The sequence below is a fragment of the Octopus sinensis genome, linkage group LG12 (genome assembly GCF_006345805.1).
Source record: "Octopus sinensis linkage group LG12, ASM634580v1, whole genome shotgun sequence".
Lineage (NCBI taxonomy): Eukaryota > Metazoa > Mollusca > Cephalopoda > Octopoda > Octopodidae > Octopus > Octopus sinensis.
Window position 1 is genome coordinate 33,273,405 of NC_043008.1, and position 16,562 is coordinate 33,289,966.

At 37.0% G+C, this 16,562-nt stretch overlaps 1 protein-coding gene across 3 annotated transcripts in view; it reads right to left on the reverse strand.

Annotated features, from left to right (window-relative positions):
* LOC115217850 (delta-1-pyrroline-5-carboxylate dehydrogenase, mitochondrial) overlaps nucleotides 1–16,562 on the reverse strand; it is a 52,768-nt gene that overhangs the window by 24,951 nt on the left and 11,255 nt on the right. For all 3 annotated transcript variants that reach the window (XM_029787552.2, XM_036507839.1, XM_036507838.1), the window contains exons 3-6: nucleotides 14,800–14,847; nucleotides 12,015–12,170; nucleotides 10,934–11,014; nucleotides 8,397–8,468 (exon numbers count right to left, since the gene is read on the reverse strand). In XM_029787552.2, the coding sequence (XP_029643412.1) occupies nucleotides 8,397–8,468; nucleotides 10,934–11,014; nucleotides 12,015–12,170; nucleotides 14,800–14,847 (357 nt within the window). The remainder of the gene's footprint in view (nucleotides 1–8,396; nucleotides 8,469–10,933; nucleotides 11,015–12,014; nucleotides 12,171–14,799; nucleotides 14,848–16,562) is intronic.

The window sequence follows — 16,562 nt, forward strand, 5'->3', positions numbered from 1 at the left end:
TGCTCAGAAAACAGACTCCATCACATGCCAGGGGGAGAAACTAAAAGTAGTTGATAGCTTCTGCTACCTAGGTGACCAAGTCTGTAGTGGGGGTGGATGCTCAAAGAGTGCTACCACTAGAATAAGAATAGCCTGGGCAGAAAGATTCTATCCCTACTGGTGACAAAGGGCCTCTTGCTCAGAGTGAAAGGTAGATTGCATGATGCATGTGTGTGAACTGCCATGCTTCACGGCAGTGAAATATGGGCCGTGACTGCTGAAGACATGCGTAGGCTTGAAAGAAATGAAGCTAGCATGATCTGCTGGATGTGTAGTGTCAGTGTGCACACACAACAGGGTGTAAGTGCCCTGAGAGAAATGTTAGACACAAGAAGTATCAGATGTGACATGCAAGAGAGACGTTTGCATTGTTATGGTCATGTACTGCGGATGGATGAGGAAAGCTGTGTGAAGAAGTGCCACTCCCAAACAGTGGAAGGAATCCGGAGTAGAGGGATACCCAGGAAGACATGGGATGAGGTGGTGAAGCATGATCTTCGAACATTGGGCCTCACAGAAGCAATGACAAAAGACCAAGACCTCTGTAGGTATGCTGTGACTGAGAAGACCCAGCAAATAAAGTGAGTCCACAGCTGTAACCTACACCAGTGTCACATAACCAGCCCACTCAAAAGTACCTTGGATCGTAGGGCAACATGCCATGCTTGAGGAGACCTTTTGAGTCAAGTACATCGACATCAACAACAATATCAAAATCAAATCAAATGGAAATTGTAGTTGTGACCCCTGTGCTGGTAGCACGTAAAAACACCATCCGAACATGGCCAATGCCAGCGCCGCTTTAACTGGCTTTCATGCCGGTGGCACATAAAAAGCACCATCTGATCGTTGTCAATGCCAGCTCCTCTGGTCCCTGTGCCAGTGGCACGTAAAAAAGCACCCACTACACTCTCGGAGTGGTTGGCATTAGGAAGGGCATCCAGCTATAGAAACACTGCCAGATTGGATTGGGGCCTGGTGCAGCGTCCTGACTTCCCAGATCCCAGTCGAACTGTCCAACTCATGCCAGCATGGAAAACAGATGTTAAACAATGATGATTATGATAATAATGAAATATAGATATAAATTAGAAATGGAAACTGAAATAATAAATTGAACAATTAAATAATTTAATCATTAAATGATAAATTCAATTCAATTTTATTCTTTTATACAAACAAATGACACATCTAATAAATTACTGCTATTTCTACACCATTAAAAAAGCAACAGGTTTTTCAAAAATAAAATGCTGTTTAAAATATAATGAGGTTTCATCAGACAGACATGTCTTCTTGAATATCTTTTACATATATATAAATATATAAATATATATATATAAGGAAATAAATGGAGTTGAACGCAGATGTTATTAAAATATGCTGAAAGTAAAAGAATTTGAATAACATCTGCGTTCAACTCCATCTATTTACTTATACTACACAAAATACTGCACATTAGACCGGAGTTTCTACCTTTGAATAGGTCGCTTCATCCGTGTTACTTGCGTGAATTTTGCTACCCTGGTAACTGTTTATTGAATTTTCCATGTTAACGGTAAACAAAGGATAATTCATTCATCCATTTATATATATATATATATATATATATATATATATATATATATATAGTGTGTGTGTGTATGTACTCATTTGAAATATATGTAAGTGAAAGAGAATAAAAGTAACTAATAACAACGAGACAAACAGAGAGAGAGAGAGAGAAAGAGAGAGAGAGAGAAAGAAGAGAGAGAGAAAAAGAGAGCAGACAGAAATAAATCAGGAACTGTGAAAGGCATGCTGAAGCTGTCTAAATATATTCAGCTGTAATGCATATGTATGTAGATATGGTCTGATTAATAAGTATCCAGTCTGTTGCCATAGTAATGAAGCTAAAGCACACAGAGTGAAGCCACTTGACACAGATTGACCTTGAATTCTGCTATGCATGTGCACTAAGTTTTAACATTCTAGCTCGTTTCAGCTGTTTACAGCAGTACTTGGAAGGAACATGTGTAGCGTGTGATTATCACATTGACCATGACAGAGAATGTTGAGCAGAGAATCTGCATCAAATTTTGCCAAAAGCTTGACGATACCAGCTCAGAGGCCTACACAAAGTTTTCATCATTCTCGACACAGAAGGCAGTTTTGGCACAAATTTGGCAGACATGCATCTCATACCCAAACTGAACCGTAACTAATCAGCACATCCTCTGATAACTCACAGATGGTGATTCGACAGTTTCTCCTCACAGCTGCACACACATCTGCAATGTTTTTCTCAGTTCTGCTGGTTCCAGAATGTTCATCACTATTGACATTTTTTTGGCCATCTTGGAAACAGCTGAACCTTTCGTACACTTGTGCATGGCTCATACACTCCTCTCCAAAAACTTTCTGCAACTTTGCATAGGCCTCTGAACAGGTATTACCATGACAACTTTCTCTGTCATGGTCAATGCAATGATTACATGCTACACATGTTTCTTCCAAGCACTGCTGTAAACAGCAGTATCTAAGGTCAATCTGTGCCAAGCAACTTCACTCTGAGTGCTTTAGCTTTGTTACTATGACAACAGTCTGGATATTTATTGATCAAACCTTGTATGTATGTTCACACGTGTATGCATGTATGTAAAAGTATATTTAGAGATGATGTAGCCATATTGATAAGTTATTATATTTTTAACATATTTCATGTATTAAAAACCTAAGATAATTTTTTGAATTAATAAATCTACAGTTTTTTATCCTTTCACTGTGGGAATTCAAACAGATGTAAATACATTTTATTATTCTCTTCATAGAAAAAAACCAAAGGCTTAAAAACTCTAGTTAAATGAAATATCCTTAGGTTTGCTAACAGATACTGATTTGCACATAAACGTTTTTCATTAATTATTTAATCCTGATACCAACAAAAACACAGTTTGCAGATTAGTCTAGGTATTATGGCTAAGTCCAAATTAGTGTTTGATTTAACCCGTTAGCATTCAGATTACATAATACTTATTTATTCAAATTGGTTTGAATTAATCATGCCTTATCTCATAGCTTCCTGATTTTAATGATAAGATTGTATGGCAGAGTTAGAGGCTGAATCTGGCTGGTTTTAACATAAAACATGTAGAATATATGGGCCTGATATGTCCAGCTTAAATACTAAAGCAGTGGTTTTCAATCAGGGTCCATATAAGATTTTGTTGTTAAAACTTATCTGCAAATAAATTGGTTATACTTCCACAATACACAAAATATTTTAATGATTATTTTTAAACAATTCTTACTGGTGTCACATAGTAAGTGCCATGTAAAAGTTCTCGTGCCAGTGGCACATTAAAAACACCCAGCACACACTGTAAAGTGATTGGCGTTAGGAAAAGCATTCAACTGTAGAAACCAAGCTAAATTAGACTGGAACCTGGTGCAGCTTCCAAGCTTGCCAGCTATGGTCAAACCATCCAACCCCTGCCAGTAGCTACAACTATGACTTCACTTAGCTTGATGTGTCTTCTCAAGCACAGCAAATTGCCAATAGTCTTGGTCACTCCATGAGACTCAACATTCAAAGATCATATTTCACTACCTCATCCCTCATCTTCCTGGGTCTACCTTTTCCACAGGTTCCCTCCACAGTTAGAGATCAGCACTTCTTTATGCAGCTATCCTCATTCATAAGCATCACATGGTGATGCATATAGCCCTATTTATTTAAAATAACATATCATTTCAGGAAGATCTGACTGAAATAATATGAAAAGCAGGTCAAGAAACTGCATAGAACCTGCCTTATTGGCTTATATATCTTAGATATAAATCCAAGATATAGTATCTGATATATCTATCTGCTGTTGTTTGACCTTGGGACAATCATGATTGAATTCTGCAAGCAAAGACATTCTAGCTATGACAACCCAATTTTTTTTACTAGTATCACATTATCCAATGTATCAGCTTTTCAATACGTTAGGCTGTTATTAAGAGAGATTTGGTTGCTATCAGAATGGTTGTTATAAAACTACAATTTCTAAGATAGTATATACTTTTGTGATATGAGTCTGCTGAAGCAAAAATAACTAGGAATCGTAATCATCATTGTCATTATTATTGATAAGTACAGATATGGCTGTGTAGTACTAAGTTTATTTCTCAAGCAGACAGTTTCAGATTCAGTACCACTGCGTGGTACTTTGAGAAAATGCCTTCTACTATAGCACCCATGGGCCAAGTAAAGTCATGCGAGTGGATATGGTACATGGGAATTGAAAGAAATCCAGAGAGAGACAGACAGATAGACAGAGAGGGTGTGTATGTGTGTATATGAGTGTGTATATATATATATACACACACCCATATATATATAAGAACAATTTAAGAACAAAGAAAAACAAAACAATTGGATACTTAATAAATGGGTGGAATTGAACCAGTGTGTATGCTAATTATATTAATCCTAGACACAACAAAATATGTATGTATGTATGCATGCCATTATGAAAGACTGCTGAACATGAAGAATGAATGGGAGGAGGAGAGTTTGCCAACTTGAGGGACTAGCTACCCAAATCAACAGTACCCTGGTAGATAAAGCAATTAAGGATATGAAGACAGGGAAAGCCCCCAGCCCATCAGGAATCACCACTGAGATGCTAAAAATATCTGGCAGTGTGGGTTATGGTCTAGTGATCCATATTGTAAATCAGGTGGTTCGTGAAGGAGTCATATCCAATAACTGGTGTAGCAGCACCATAGCCAATTGCTACAAAGGTAAAGGTGGTGCCTTAGATAGAAATAATTATAGAGGTTTCAAACTGTTGGATCAGGTGATGAAAGTTGCGGAGATAGTCATAGCCTAACTAATTAGGGAGAGAGAGAGAGAGAGAGTCTAAATGAGATGCAGTTTGATTTTGTGCCAGGTAGAAGTACCACTGATGCTATATTGCTGGTAAGGCAACTGCAGGCCTAGCCAAAAATAAACCTCTGTACTTGGCTTTTGTTGACTTGGAGAAAGCTTTTGACAGAGTCTTCTGATCCCTTATTTGATGCCAATGAGGAAACTAGGGATAGACAAGTGGTTGGCGAAAGCTGTACAAGCCTTGTACAGAGACACTACCAGTTAGGTGAGGGTAGGCAATGAGTAGAATTCAGAATTCAAGTAGGGGTTCACCAAGGATTGGTGCTCAGCCCCCTCTTGTTCATCATAGTCCTCCAGGCAATAACAGGGGAATTCAAGACAGGCTGCCCCTGGGAGCTCCTCTATGCTGATGACCTTGCTCTTACAGCTGAATCCTTACCTGAACTAGAGAAGTTTCAGGTTAACCTAGCAAAAACCAAAGCCATAGTAAATAGGAAGGCAGACAAATCACAAATACTTTCAGGTAGATGGCCCTGATCAATCTGCAGAAAAGGTGTAGGTAGAAACTTCATAAGATACACTCACATGGACACATAAAAGGTGCAGCAACATCAGAGGAGGGTCAACAAGGAAACTAACTTTTGTATGTGGTACAATAAATGTGGTACAACGATTTTGCACAGATACAATAAATGCTGAAAATGTGCAGAAAATAGACTCCATCAACTGCTAGGGGTGGAAGCTAGAGGTAGTAGATAGCTTCTGTTATCTAGGTAACCAGGTTAGTAGTGGGATGGATGCTCCGAGAGCGTAGCTATGAGAATAAGATTAGGCTGGGCAAAGTTCAGAGCTCCTACCCCTGCTGGCAACAAAGGGCCTCTCTTTCAGAGTGAAAGGCAGATTGTTTGATGCCTGTGTGCATACAGCTATGGTGCATGTCAGTGAAACATGGGCTATAACAGCCAAGGACATGCATAGGCTTGAGAGAAATGAAGCCAGTATGCTTCGCTGGATGTACAATGTCAGTGTGCATGTTTGACAGAGTGTAAGCACCTTGAGAGAAAAGTTAGGCATAAGAGGAATCAGATGTGGTGTGCAAGAGAGACTGCGCTGGTATGGTCATATGATGCATATGGATGAGGACAACTGTGTAAAGAAGTGCCGATCTCTAACTATGGAGGGAACCTGCAGTAGAGGGAGACCCAGGAAGACGTTAGACAAGGTGGTGAAGCATGATCTTCAAAATTTGAGCCTTACAGAGGCAATGACTAGTGACCAAGACCTTTGCTGGTGTAAACATAACCTGGTGTGACACAAATGACACTCATGCTAGTGGCACATAAAAGCACCCATTACACTCTGAGTTGTTGGTGTTAAGAAGGGCATCCAACCATACAAAACTATGCCAAATCAGAATGGAGTCTAGTGCAGCCTTCCAGTGTGCCAGCTCATGCCAGCATGGATAACAGATGTTAAATGATGATGATGATGAGGAGGAGGAGGAGGAGGAAAGTAAAAAATATTCACTCTTGTTTTTTCAATGTATTTACACAAAAGGAGGGGATAAACAAGTACATCATTTTTCTATATAGTCTCTTTCCTTTTTAATGCACTTGGTCCAGCAGTCTACAACCTTGCATATTCCCTCCAAGAAGATGGTTTTCGGTTGGTCGTGCAACCAATTATGCACCGCTTCTTTCACATCTTCATTCATATGAAATCGACAACCTTGTAGACCATCTTTGAGTGGTCCAAAAATTGTCAGAAGGGGCAAGATCTGGGCTGTAGGCAGGGTGTTCCAGCACCTCAAAACCCAATTGGTTACTGGTTTCAATAGTTTGGGTGTGCATTGTCATGCAACAACAAAACTTTCTAAGACAATAGGCTTCGGCATTTGGTGCAAATTGCTGGCTTCAGTTTGTTGGCCAGCAAAGCACTGTATCTTGCACTGTTGATCATACACCCATTTACCAGGTCGTCTTCCAGTATAGGCCCTTTTGAGTCTCAAAAATGGGTTAGCATCACCGTTCCTGCAGAAGACTAAGTCTTGAATTCCTTTGTTGCTGGCAAGCCAGGATGTTTCCATTCCATACTCTGTCATAATGACAGAGTATGGAGTCTGTGACTATTCTGCTCAAGAATTCCTCACCCTCATTGTTGTAGCAATCAAGTAAACATTGGCAGACCTCAAGACGTTTGCACTTGTGCTCTGCAGTAAGACTTGGACCATTTGTCCTTGACCACTCAGTAAATATATGGAATGACAAATCCAGATTACTACAACATAAAAACAGTAATTTCTTCTAAAATTCAATATTTTTCCAGTCCTAAACAAAGACAGACAGACACAGACACACACACATCTTTTATCTTTTACTTCTTTCAGTCATTAGACTGCAGCCATGCTGGGACACCACCTTAAAGTTTTAGTCGAATGAATCAATCCCAGTACTTATTTTTTTAAAGCCTGGTATTTATTCTATCAGTCCCTTTTGCCAAACTGCTAAGTTACAGAAAGGCAAATACAGACACATAGGTATATATATATATATATATATATATGACAGGTTTTAATGATTAGACAGAGGTCCAATAGAATAGCTCTCAGAAACAGACTACATACAAATTTGTTCTTCACAACTCCTGGAGTTACTTTCAGATATCCATCCCATTCTTATAAAAATGATAACTCTGTCCAAATTGGTGTGCTAAACACAAATTGCCGTTTCTGTAGAGCTTTAAAATTTTGAAATGAAACAAATGGTATGTGTTGCTCAGGTGATTAGGTAACCTTGCCAGCACTACCAGCTCTTTCTCAACCTCTTATGGATCTTTTAGAAGGCACTTACATACAGTCAAAGGATTTTCTGAACAGTATCAGACAATACAACTCTGCATTTCAAACGACATCGATTGCTACATCTGAGAAGATACTTAAACATGAATTTACACCGACGTCAAAGTTCCAGGGCAAGTCTATCACCTCAATGGTTCCCTGTTACTCACAAATGAACAAACACAGTTCCTCCAAGTTTACTTTATGAGTGATGTAGGGCATCAAACCTGAAGGAGGTGTCAAAATTTCAGATGATGGGTCATGTTAGACACAGCGCCGACTGCTACAAAAGAGAGTATATCCACTGACAGCTTCTCGGTGCATTCAAAAATCATATAACCCCTACAAGTTAGGACCTGAAATACTCCAATCAGATGCATAGCATGTTGCTTAGTCGAATTAGCCCATCATTTACTCCACAAATGTTTTGTTGTCAATGCTGCACTTTCCCATATCACTTGTTTCAACATAACTGTAATATAATATATACAAACTATAACATTTTAATCCCGAGCAATGCCAGGTATCTCAGCTAGTATATATAAAGTCTGAACTGAATTGAAAGGATAGCCTACATCTCCATACCATAATGTTTTTTGATTTATTCTTTATCTGCAGAATTTTAGAGAAGAAATAAATGATGAGAAGGAGAAATCTACTTACCTCAGTACCACGATATTGCACTCTGTTTAATTCAACATCACTTGGACTGATTGGTTGGTACTTGAACATTTCCTAGAGAAGAAAATAAAGTAGGTGATAAGCACAGAGATTTGATGACATAACTGTAGAGATGGGTGACTTATACACGCTGATTAAAAATAGAGGTGGACTAACTATTCAAGTGGAATAAGTATGGAGGTTCTGGGAAACAGGTGTAGAGGTGGGGTGAGTAGACATGAAGTAACTTAAAGGTTTAGTAAGAAACAATAATGAAAAAATATATAATAAACCACAATAGTGGGGTCAGCAAACCGGGGTAAATTACCCCAAGTAGGAGTTAAAATGAAATTCTTGGGGGTAATGAGGACTCATTCGACATAAGTAAAATTATATAAGAAATGTGTTCCATGTTACAATAGAAATTTTTCTCCTGGCAACACTGCATCTGTCCAATGTAATGGACGTGCTTAGGAGATGTCACATCATTTTGAACAACAAACAATTTGGTGGCTAAAGCATTGTTGAGTGACTAAACCTTATTTTTTGACATACATTTTTGCTTTGTTTAAATAGTTTTAAGTAGTTATTCAATTCAACCCTTTAACAAAATCGATTGGACCCTAAAGACTGTATCCAAATTGCTCTGGCATCAAAATGCCCCAATTTTTATGTAACTGCAACAAAAATGAAACATCTTTTCTCCAAAACCTGAAGTGAAAAATTTCTAAAACAATCCTTGTTTCATAATGAGGACATTAATTCATTTTATTGCATTTGTTTTATACTTTTTATATTTATAATTGTATTCTCTATATGAATAGATTCAGTAAACCTTTTGAATTCAAAGAATCTATGATTTTCTTCCTTTCAAATCAAGGGGGTAACGTCAGCATAAATAAATATATTTTAGGGTAATTGGTTAAAAAAGTTCCCTGACCCTGGTATATGCTGACAAGTATGGTATTCTAACCACCAAAAGAACCAGTCTTTATGACATGGTAGCTTGTGTCTCACTGACCCTGAGAGATATGCCAGTAGAGTACAATCTCCTGGCAGGGCTTCCCAGGCTAGACAAGTCAAAGGATAGAAACCAGATTAATATGGATCAACTCTTCTCAGAGGTAAAAATGGGTTTGCCTAAGAGCCAACACCCTACCTAGTAAAAAAAGCAAAGTTACAGAAGCAAAACCAACAAGAGCAAGTTCTTTAAATGACAGACAACAGCAGTGTTTCTCAACCATTTCTAACCTATGGATTCCTTTGATTTCTATTTGACTCAGATGGACCCTCCTAGCCATTCGATGTTTAAAAAAAATTATTCATCATCATTTAACGGCTATTTTCCATGCTTGCATGGGTTGGATGGTTTGACAGAAGCTGACCAGCTGAAGGGCTGTTCAGGCTCCATATCTGTTTTGGTATGGTTCCTATGACTGGATGCCCTTCCTAACACCAACCACTTTACAGAGTGTACTGGGTGCTTTTACACAACACTGTGGTACAGGTGCTTTTTATATGGCACCAAGACTTACAAGCCTGCAAGATTAAGGATGCTCGGCTGGAGTGGATTACAAGCGATCATGCTCTTACTTAGCTTGATGTGTCTTTTCCAGCACAACAAACTGCCAGGAATCTCAGTCCCCTGTCATCTCCACTGTGAGTCCCAACATTTGTAGATCCTTTCTCACCACTTCATCCCACGTCTTCCTGGGTCAAATACTTTTATAATTAAATATTATTAGAAATTATATAAAAGTAATTATTAAAATATTTTGTGTATTGTAGAAGTATAAGCAATTTATTGCTGATAAATTTTAACAACAAAATCTTATATGGACCCCCAAGGGCCATGTGGACTCTGATTGAGAACCACTGCCCTAGAGTGAAGAACAGAGGAGAAAAGTCATCAATAACCTATACCCCATAGTGAGCAAAAGGCTTATGTTTTAATTATGTTATTCTAAGAGGTCAGTTCCAAATTGTACAGGACACGTGGCTTAGTGGTTAGGGTGTTGGACTCCTGATCATAAGATTGTGGTTTCAGTTCCTGGACCAGGCAATGCATTGTGTTTTTGAGCAAAACACTTCACTTCATATTGCTCCAGTTCACTCAGCTGGCAAAAGTTAGTCATTCTGCAATAGACCAGCATCCTGTCCAGGTGGGGAATTCATGAAGCTGGGAAACGGGCCCTTATGAGTTGGCATGATTCGAGAAGGTAGCTTTACTACTTAACCTTTATCTAGTCCCAAATAAAATGAATCCATGACCCAACAACAATTTCTTATCAAGATCAACTCACTTTACTTACACTACATATGACAAGGACATCTCAGACCAAAGATGCTCCAGCCATGACCATCCCAATAATTTTAATATTTTGGCTCATGCATTAATCAACAGTGATGTAAAATAAAGAGTTAATTAAGATAAGTTTTAACTTGATATAAAGATGCTAGTGATTGATATATAAAATATATATGGAAAGAAAGTAATATTGGTCAATGTTTGGAAGAGAGAATAAAACATTTCAACTTACCAGACCGAACTGTACATTAAACCTGTAAAAGTCTGCTAGTTCAGCAGCACAGTCTATTTCAGCCTGTATGATGGTTTTACCCTGATGGTTGGGGAAGACAAAAGAAATAGAACAGAAATTACATGATGTTAACTGAATATGATGGAAATGGTAAATCTTAAAAATAAAATCATTAAAGAAATGCCATTTTTGTTAGATTGGTAAATATTTTAAAATACAAATTTCGAATGTTTAATCTCTGGATAACATAGAAAATGAATATTTAATTTGTTTGTATACTAAAGGCTTTAAACCACTAACAAGAATGAGTTATTATTTGATAAAAAATAATGTCTTGACTGGCACAACAATGCGCTAACAACAATGGACTATAATAACTGCTATAATTTAATCATCCATGGTCTGATATAATTGATAGAGTTACTGCTATAATCGGTTTTCCAAAATTTTTTTTTTCCGGAAGCATCTCTGCAGTGGTCTCATGAAGCTCCTTCCAGAATTCCTCGAGTGAGGGCGGCCATATCTCAAGCTCGTGTGTGTTGGTACATCCGTAGCACTGCTTCTAAGTTATCTATTATACATGCAGCTTTCTTTTTTTCTTCCTTTCTTTTTTTTTTTATAAATAATACATGATGAGCATGTTATGAAAAAATGAATCTACACGCATTCAGATGGAGCTAAATAATACATTGACTGCCAACCTCCAGCCTGTTGTTAATTTGGGGCGCTAGTCTGTCTATGAGGATAGCTTCCTTAATTCTTAGATAACCCAAATTTCTTTCATTGGCCTCAGTTGTGACTGTTATGCTTTTGTCGGTGTTCCAACATCTGTCTAGATGTTTTCTGAAGGAGGAGACTCTCATGTTCAGAAGTTCTTTGATGCGAATGTGTAACGGTCTTGTTGTGCTACCCACATAGAATTTGTTGCATTTGTTACATTGTATTCTATACACAACATTTACCCATTGGCATAAATCTGTGTCATGGACAGTTTGCTAGTGTACATTGATTGCTGTCCCTTGCTCATTTCTTTAATAATAATAACAAAGAGAGAGAGAAATAAAAAAGAGAAAACAATTACCTGCCCCAGCATGGTTGATGCCATCAGATCCATTCGGTATTCATTACTAATAAGATCAGCAGCTTTTAGAAAGATTTTACTTTTTTCTTCAAATGGTACACGAGCCCAATCATGACGGGCTTTCTGGCTGACATCAATTGCCTTCTTAATAATATCCTGGAGAAGGTAGATAAACAGATTTTAGTATAAGACAAAAATAATCTGCTAGATATTATTGATAATTTCCAACAAACATTATCTCTTTTAATACCAATTTGCCTGAGACCCTTCTTATTCAAATTAAAATTTTGACCAAAATCTCATCATAGCATGAATGCTATAAAAATTTAGGTGATCAATCTCAGCATAATATATCCCTAAATAATAATTCTTCATATGCTCCTAAGGCTTTGTAGAAATAGTAGATAATTTCTGCTACCTATGTGACCTAATTAGCAGTGGAAGAGGATTTACTGACTGTGTAATTGCTAGAATAAGAATAGAATGGAGAAAGGTCAGAGAGCTTTTACTTCTGTTGCCAGCCAAAGGTCTCACTCTCCAAATGAAAGGAAGGTTGTATGATACATGCATATGAACAGCAATTCTACATGGTAGTGAGACACAGACCCTGAATGCAGAGAACATGAGAAGACGAGAGAAGAATGAAGCAAGTATGTTCTGCAGGATGTGCGATACCAGTGTACTTGTGTGATAGGGCACTAGTATATTGATAGAAAAGTTAGGCATTTTGCCTGACGATCCAAAGGTACTTTTCTAAGTGGGCTGGTTATGTGACACTAGTGTGATCTAACTTTACTTGCCGGGTCTTCTCAGTAACAGTATATCTCCAGAGATCTGTCTTTTGTCATTGCCTCTGTGAAGCCCAACATTCGAAGGTCATGCTTCACCGCCTCATCCCATGTCTTCCTGGGTCTACCTCTTCCACAGGTTCCTTCCACCATTAGGGATTGACACTTCTTCACACAGCTTTCCTCATCCATATGCAGCACATGACCATACCAGCGCAGTCGTCTCTCTTGCACACCACATCTGATGCTTCTTATGCCCAACATTTCTCTCAGGGAGCTTACACTCTGTCGTGTGTGCACACTGACATTACACATCCTGCGGATCATACTAGCTTCATTTCTTTCAAGCTTACATATGCCTTCAGCAGTCACGGCCTATGTTTCACTGCCATGTAACAAAGCAGTTTGCACATATGCATCATACAATCTACCTTTCATTCTGAGCGAGAGGCCCTTTGTCACTTTAAATCTCTCAACAAATCTCCCCTACCTCCCAGCTGAGGGGATTTTGTCATGCAAGGTACTTGGTGACCCTGTCAGTGCTGGTGTCACATAGAAAGCACTGGTGATGGTGCCACATAAAAAGCATTGGTGATAGTATCACATAAAAAGTACCCAGTACACTGTAAAGTGGTTGGCATTAGGAGAGGCAGCCAGCTGTAGAAACCATGCCAAGACAATGGAACCTATTGCAGTCCCTAGCCATGCCAGCTTCCATCAATCTGTCCAACCCATGCCAGATTGGAAAATGGATATTAAACGATGATGATGATGATATATTAAGTTGTAGATATTCTTCTCAGCTCCTCTAAAATCTTTATTATACTGTATTTGTTTAAAATGTTTTAATTATATACAGAAACAAATAGCAAGTTCATACCTTCTGTGTTTTAAAACTATAAAAAAAAAGAATGTCAAGAGTGGAAATTTTAGGATTTATGAGGAAGGGAGTTTAAAAAAAAAATTTTTAAATTATGCATAATTATATAAATTCCCATGTGCAGAACACATACTCACAAAAAGTTTTTGAAAATTCCAAAAAGTAAAAAAGTTATGTGGAGTTGTATAGGATGCTTAACCCTTTAGCATTTAGATTAGTCTGTCAAATGTAATGCTTATGTAATCACATTGTTTTGAATTAATCAGGCATTATCTTGTAGCTATCAGATTTCGATGATATGACTGTTTATTTTTAGAATGACATTGTAGGGTCTGATTTGGTCAATTGAAGATAAAACAGGTAAATTATGAGTCGGATATGGCCAGTTTGAATACTAAAGAGTTAAACCAGAATTCTGCCAGACAAAGCAACTTTGTAGTTCATGTATTTGTTTAAAATGTCCATAACAAAGGAGCCATCTTTCCTAGATACATTAACTGATACTTGACATATGAATGAAACTTACAGTGATTATACAAAATAAGGCCAACAGTTGTAAAACAATTTCCAACATCTCACTTTTCTAACACAGTGGGATGGGAGAGTTTAATAAAATAATTGTGTAATTAGTCAGACTTGTGGCTGCTTTATGGTTGGAGGATAACCATGGATAAACAAAATGATCCAATACAAGCACCAATGATGGAGGATTAATCAAATGTTTTAGACATGTTCTAAGGATTAACAGAATGAAGGATATTGGTAAAGGTTATTACTCAAGAAAAATTATAATTGCAGTCATCGTCTTCTTTATGTTTTTTTAATTTTTAAATAAATTCTATTATTTAGTATACATTTACAACAAAAACTTGAGCAGTAAAAAACGAAAAAAGAATTATTTTGTTTGAACTTATTTTGAGAAAGACACATGATGTTTTAGTTTATAAAGTAAATAAAGAAAGAAATGTACAGTTTTATATAGATCAAGAACTATGTAGCTATGATTTAGATAATTACATCTTTGACTATCCCTGACAAAATATTAGAGAAAAAAACCTCAAGATTGTTGAAATGAATTTAAAAAAGAAATATAAAATGAAGAAGACATATTACTTACACTATTGGCATAGTAATATTTAGCAAGTTTCTTCTGGTGATCAAATGGCTAGAAATAACAATAGAAGAGATTATTATAGTAATAATTAAAAAATTTTTCTTTAAATAAATTCTGGTATTTAGTTTCAAGTTTATTAAAAAAGAATACTTGTAAAAGATGAAAGGATAATTAGTTTAGATTTTTTGCATTCCATAAAGAAAACAGAAAAAGACAGATGATGATGATGTGTGTGTGTGTATACACACACACATGATGGGCTTCCATACAGTTTCCATTTACCAAATTCACTCAATGACACTGGTCAGCCTGAGGTTATAACAAAAGACATTTGCCAAAGGTGCTGCACAGTGAGACTGAACCCAAAACTACTTGGTTGCAATGCAAGCTACTTAACCACATTGCCATACCTTTTGTTAGAGATTTTTCATCAAAGATCACTGGTTTAGTGATTTAAAATAAGTATCTTAGTGACAGGAAGTTCAGCTTGAAATATTAAAGTCTTTAACCCTTTCATTACCAACCCGGCCGAAACCGGCTCTGGCTCTGTAGTACAAATGTCTTGTTTTCCTAAGTTTTAAATTAAAATCTTCCACCAAACCTTTAGCCACAATTAATGTTCCTAACACTAGCTTAGTGATAACTAAGATATTTTACTAAATTCTTTGTTATATCTAAAATAACTGAGAGAAACACAGAGCAATTCAAAATAAATACAGTAATGAAAGGGTTAATTTAAATTTCATGGAAAAATTAAATAGCTGGAAATTGTTGCTGCAGTTGTTGTTTAGTTCAAGTAGACCAATGATTAAAAGCATTCTGTGACCATCTTGTTTTTACTCTTCAGATGCATCCTTCCTTCCTTTTTTTTTTAAAGATGGTTGGATGTGATTTGGGGGATATTTATTGTTCTACTATTTCTAATTGGATGCAGATCAAGCAACCAAGTAGTAATTCCCTCATTGGCTTGTTACTGTTGAGGATGATGAAATATTTCTAGTGCACAGTTGTTGCTCTGTTTGACACTATAGAAGTGTTTTCAAAGTATTGACCAGCTGCATAGTGTATTAAAATTATGCTATCAGAGCTATAAAAAATAATAATAATAATGTGGTACAGGAGGATGACAAAGCAACGTGGAAAAACAGAAAAAGCACACAATGGATGTGGACGTGCTCAACTCCTTGTCAGTTATCAACCAAATATCATCATAATTTCAATACCTTGTGGTAATGCTGTTCAATTAGATGATGTCAACAACATAAGCTGGTGGAGTATAAATGAGTGGACATAACAAACATGAACAGAAAAAATATCCTTTTTCAAGAAAGAGATAGGTTTTCAGTTTCTTTTTCAAATTTAAAACTGTTTTTTTTCCCACCCACACATATAACAACAAAAATTTTCACACACCCTATCCTGCTGTCTCCCACTCTCTCCTTCTCCTGCACTTCCTTCAGGTTGGGTAACCATATATTTTCTTTGTGGCAGTGCACCTGGGAACTTTACCTTTTAACCTACAGATTTAAAAAATAACTTTTTGTAACTAAACACTTTGACACTTTGGACACTGGTAGAATGTGTTGTATAAAATATCTTTTACTCTTAGCGTTTTTGAGAAAAGCTTATATTTAGGAAGTTATTTCACATTAAAGTTCTCATATTTCAGTAATTTCAACCAATCAATGGTGTGTATTCAGCTGAATAAAATTACTGCCGTTGTTTGTCAACAACACCTATCGGCAGTGTATTTTTCATTTGTCACT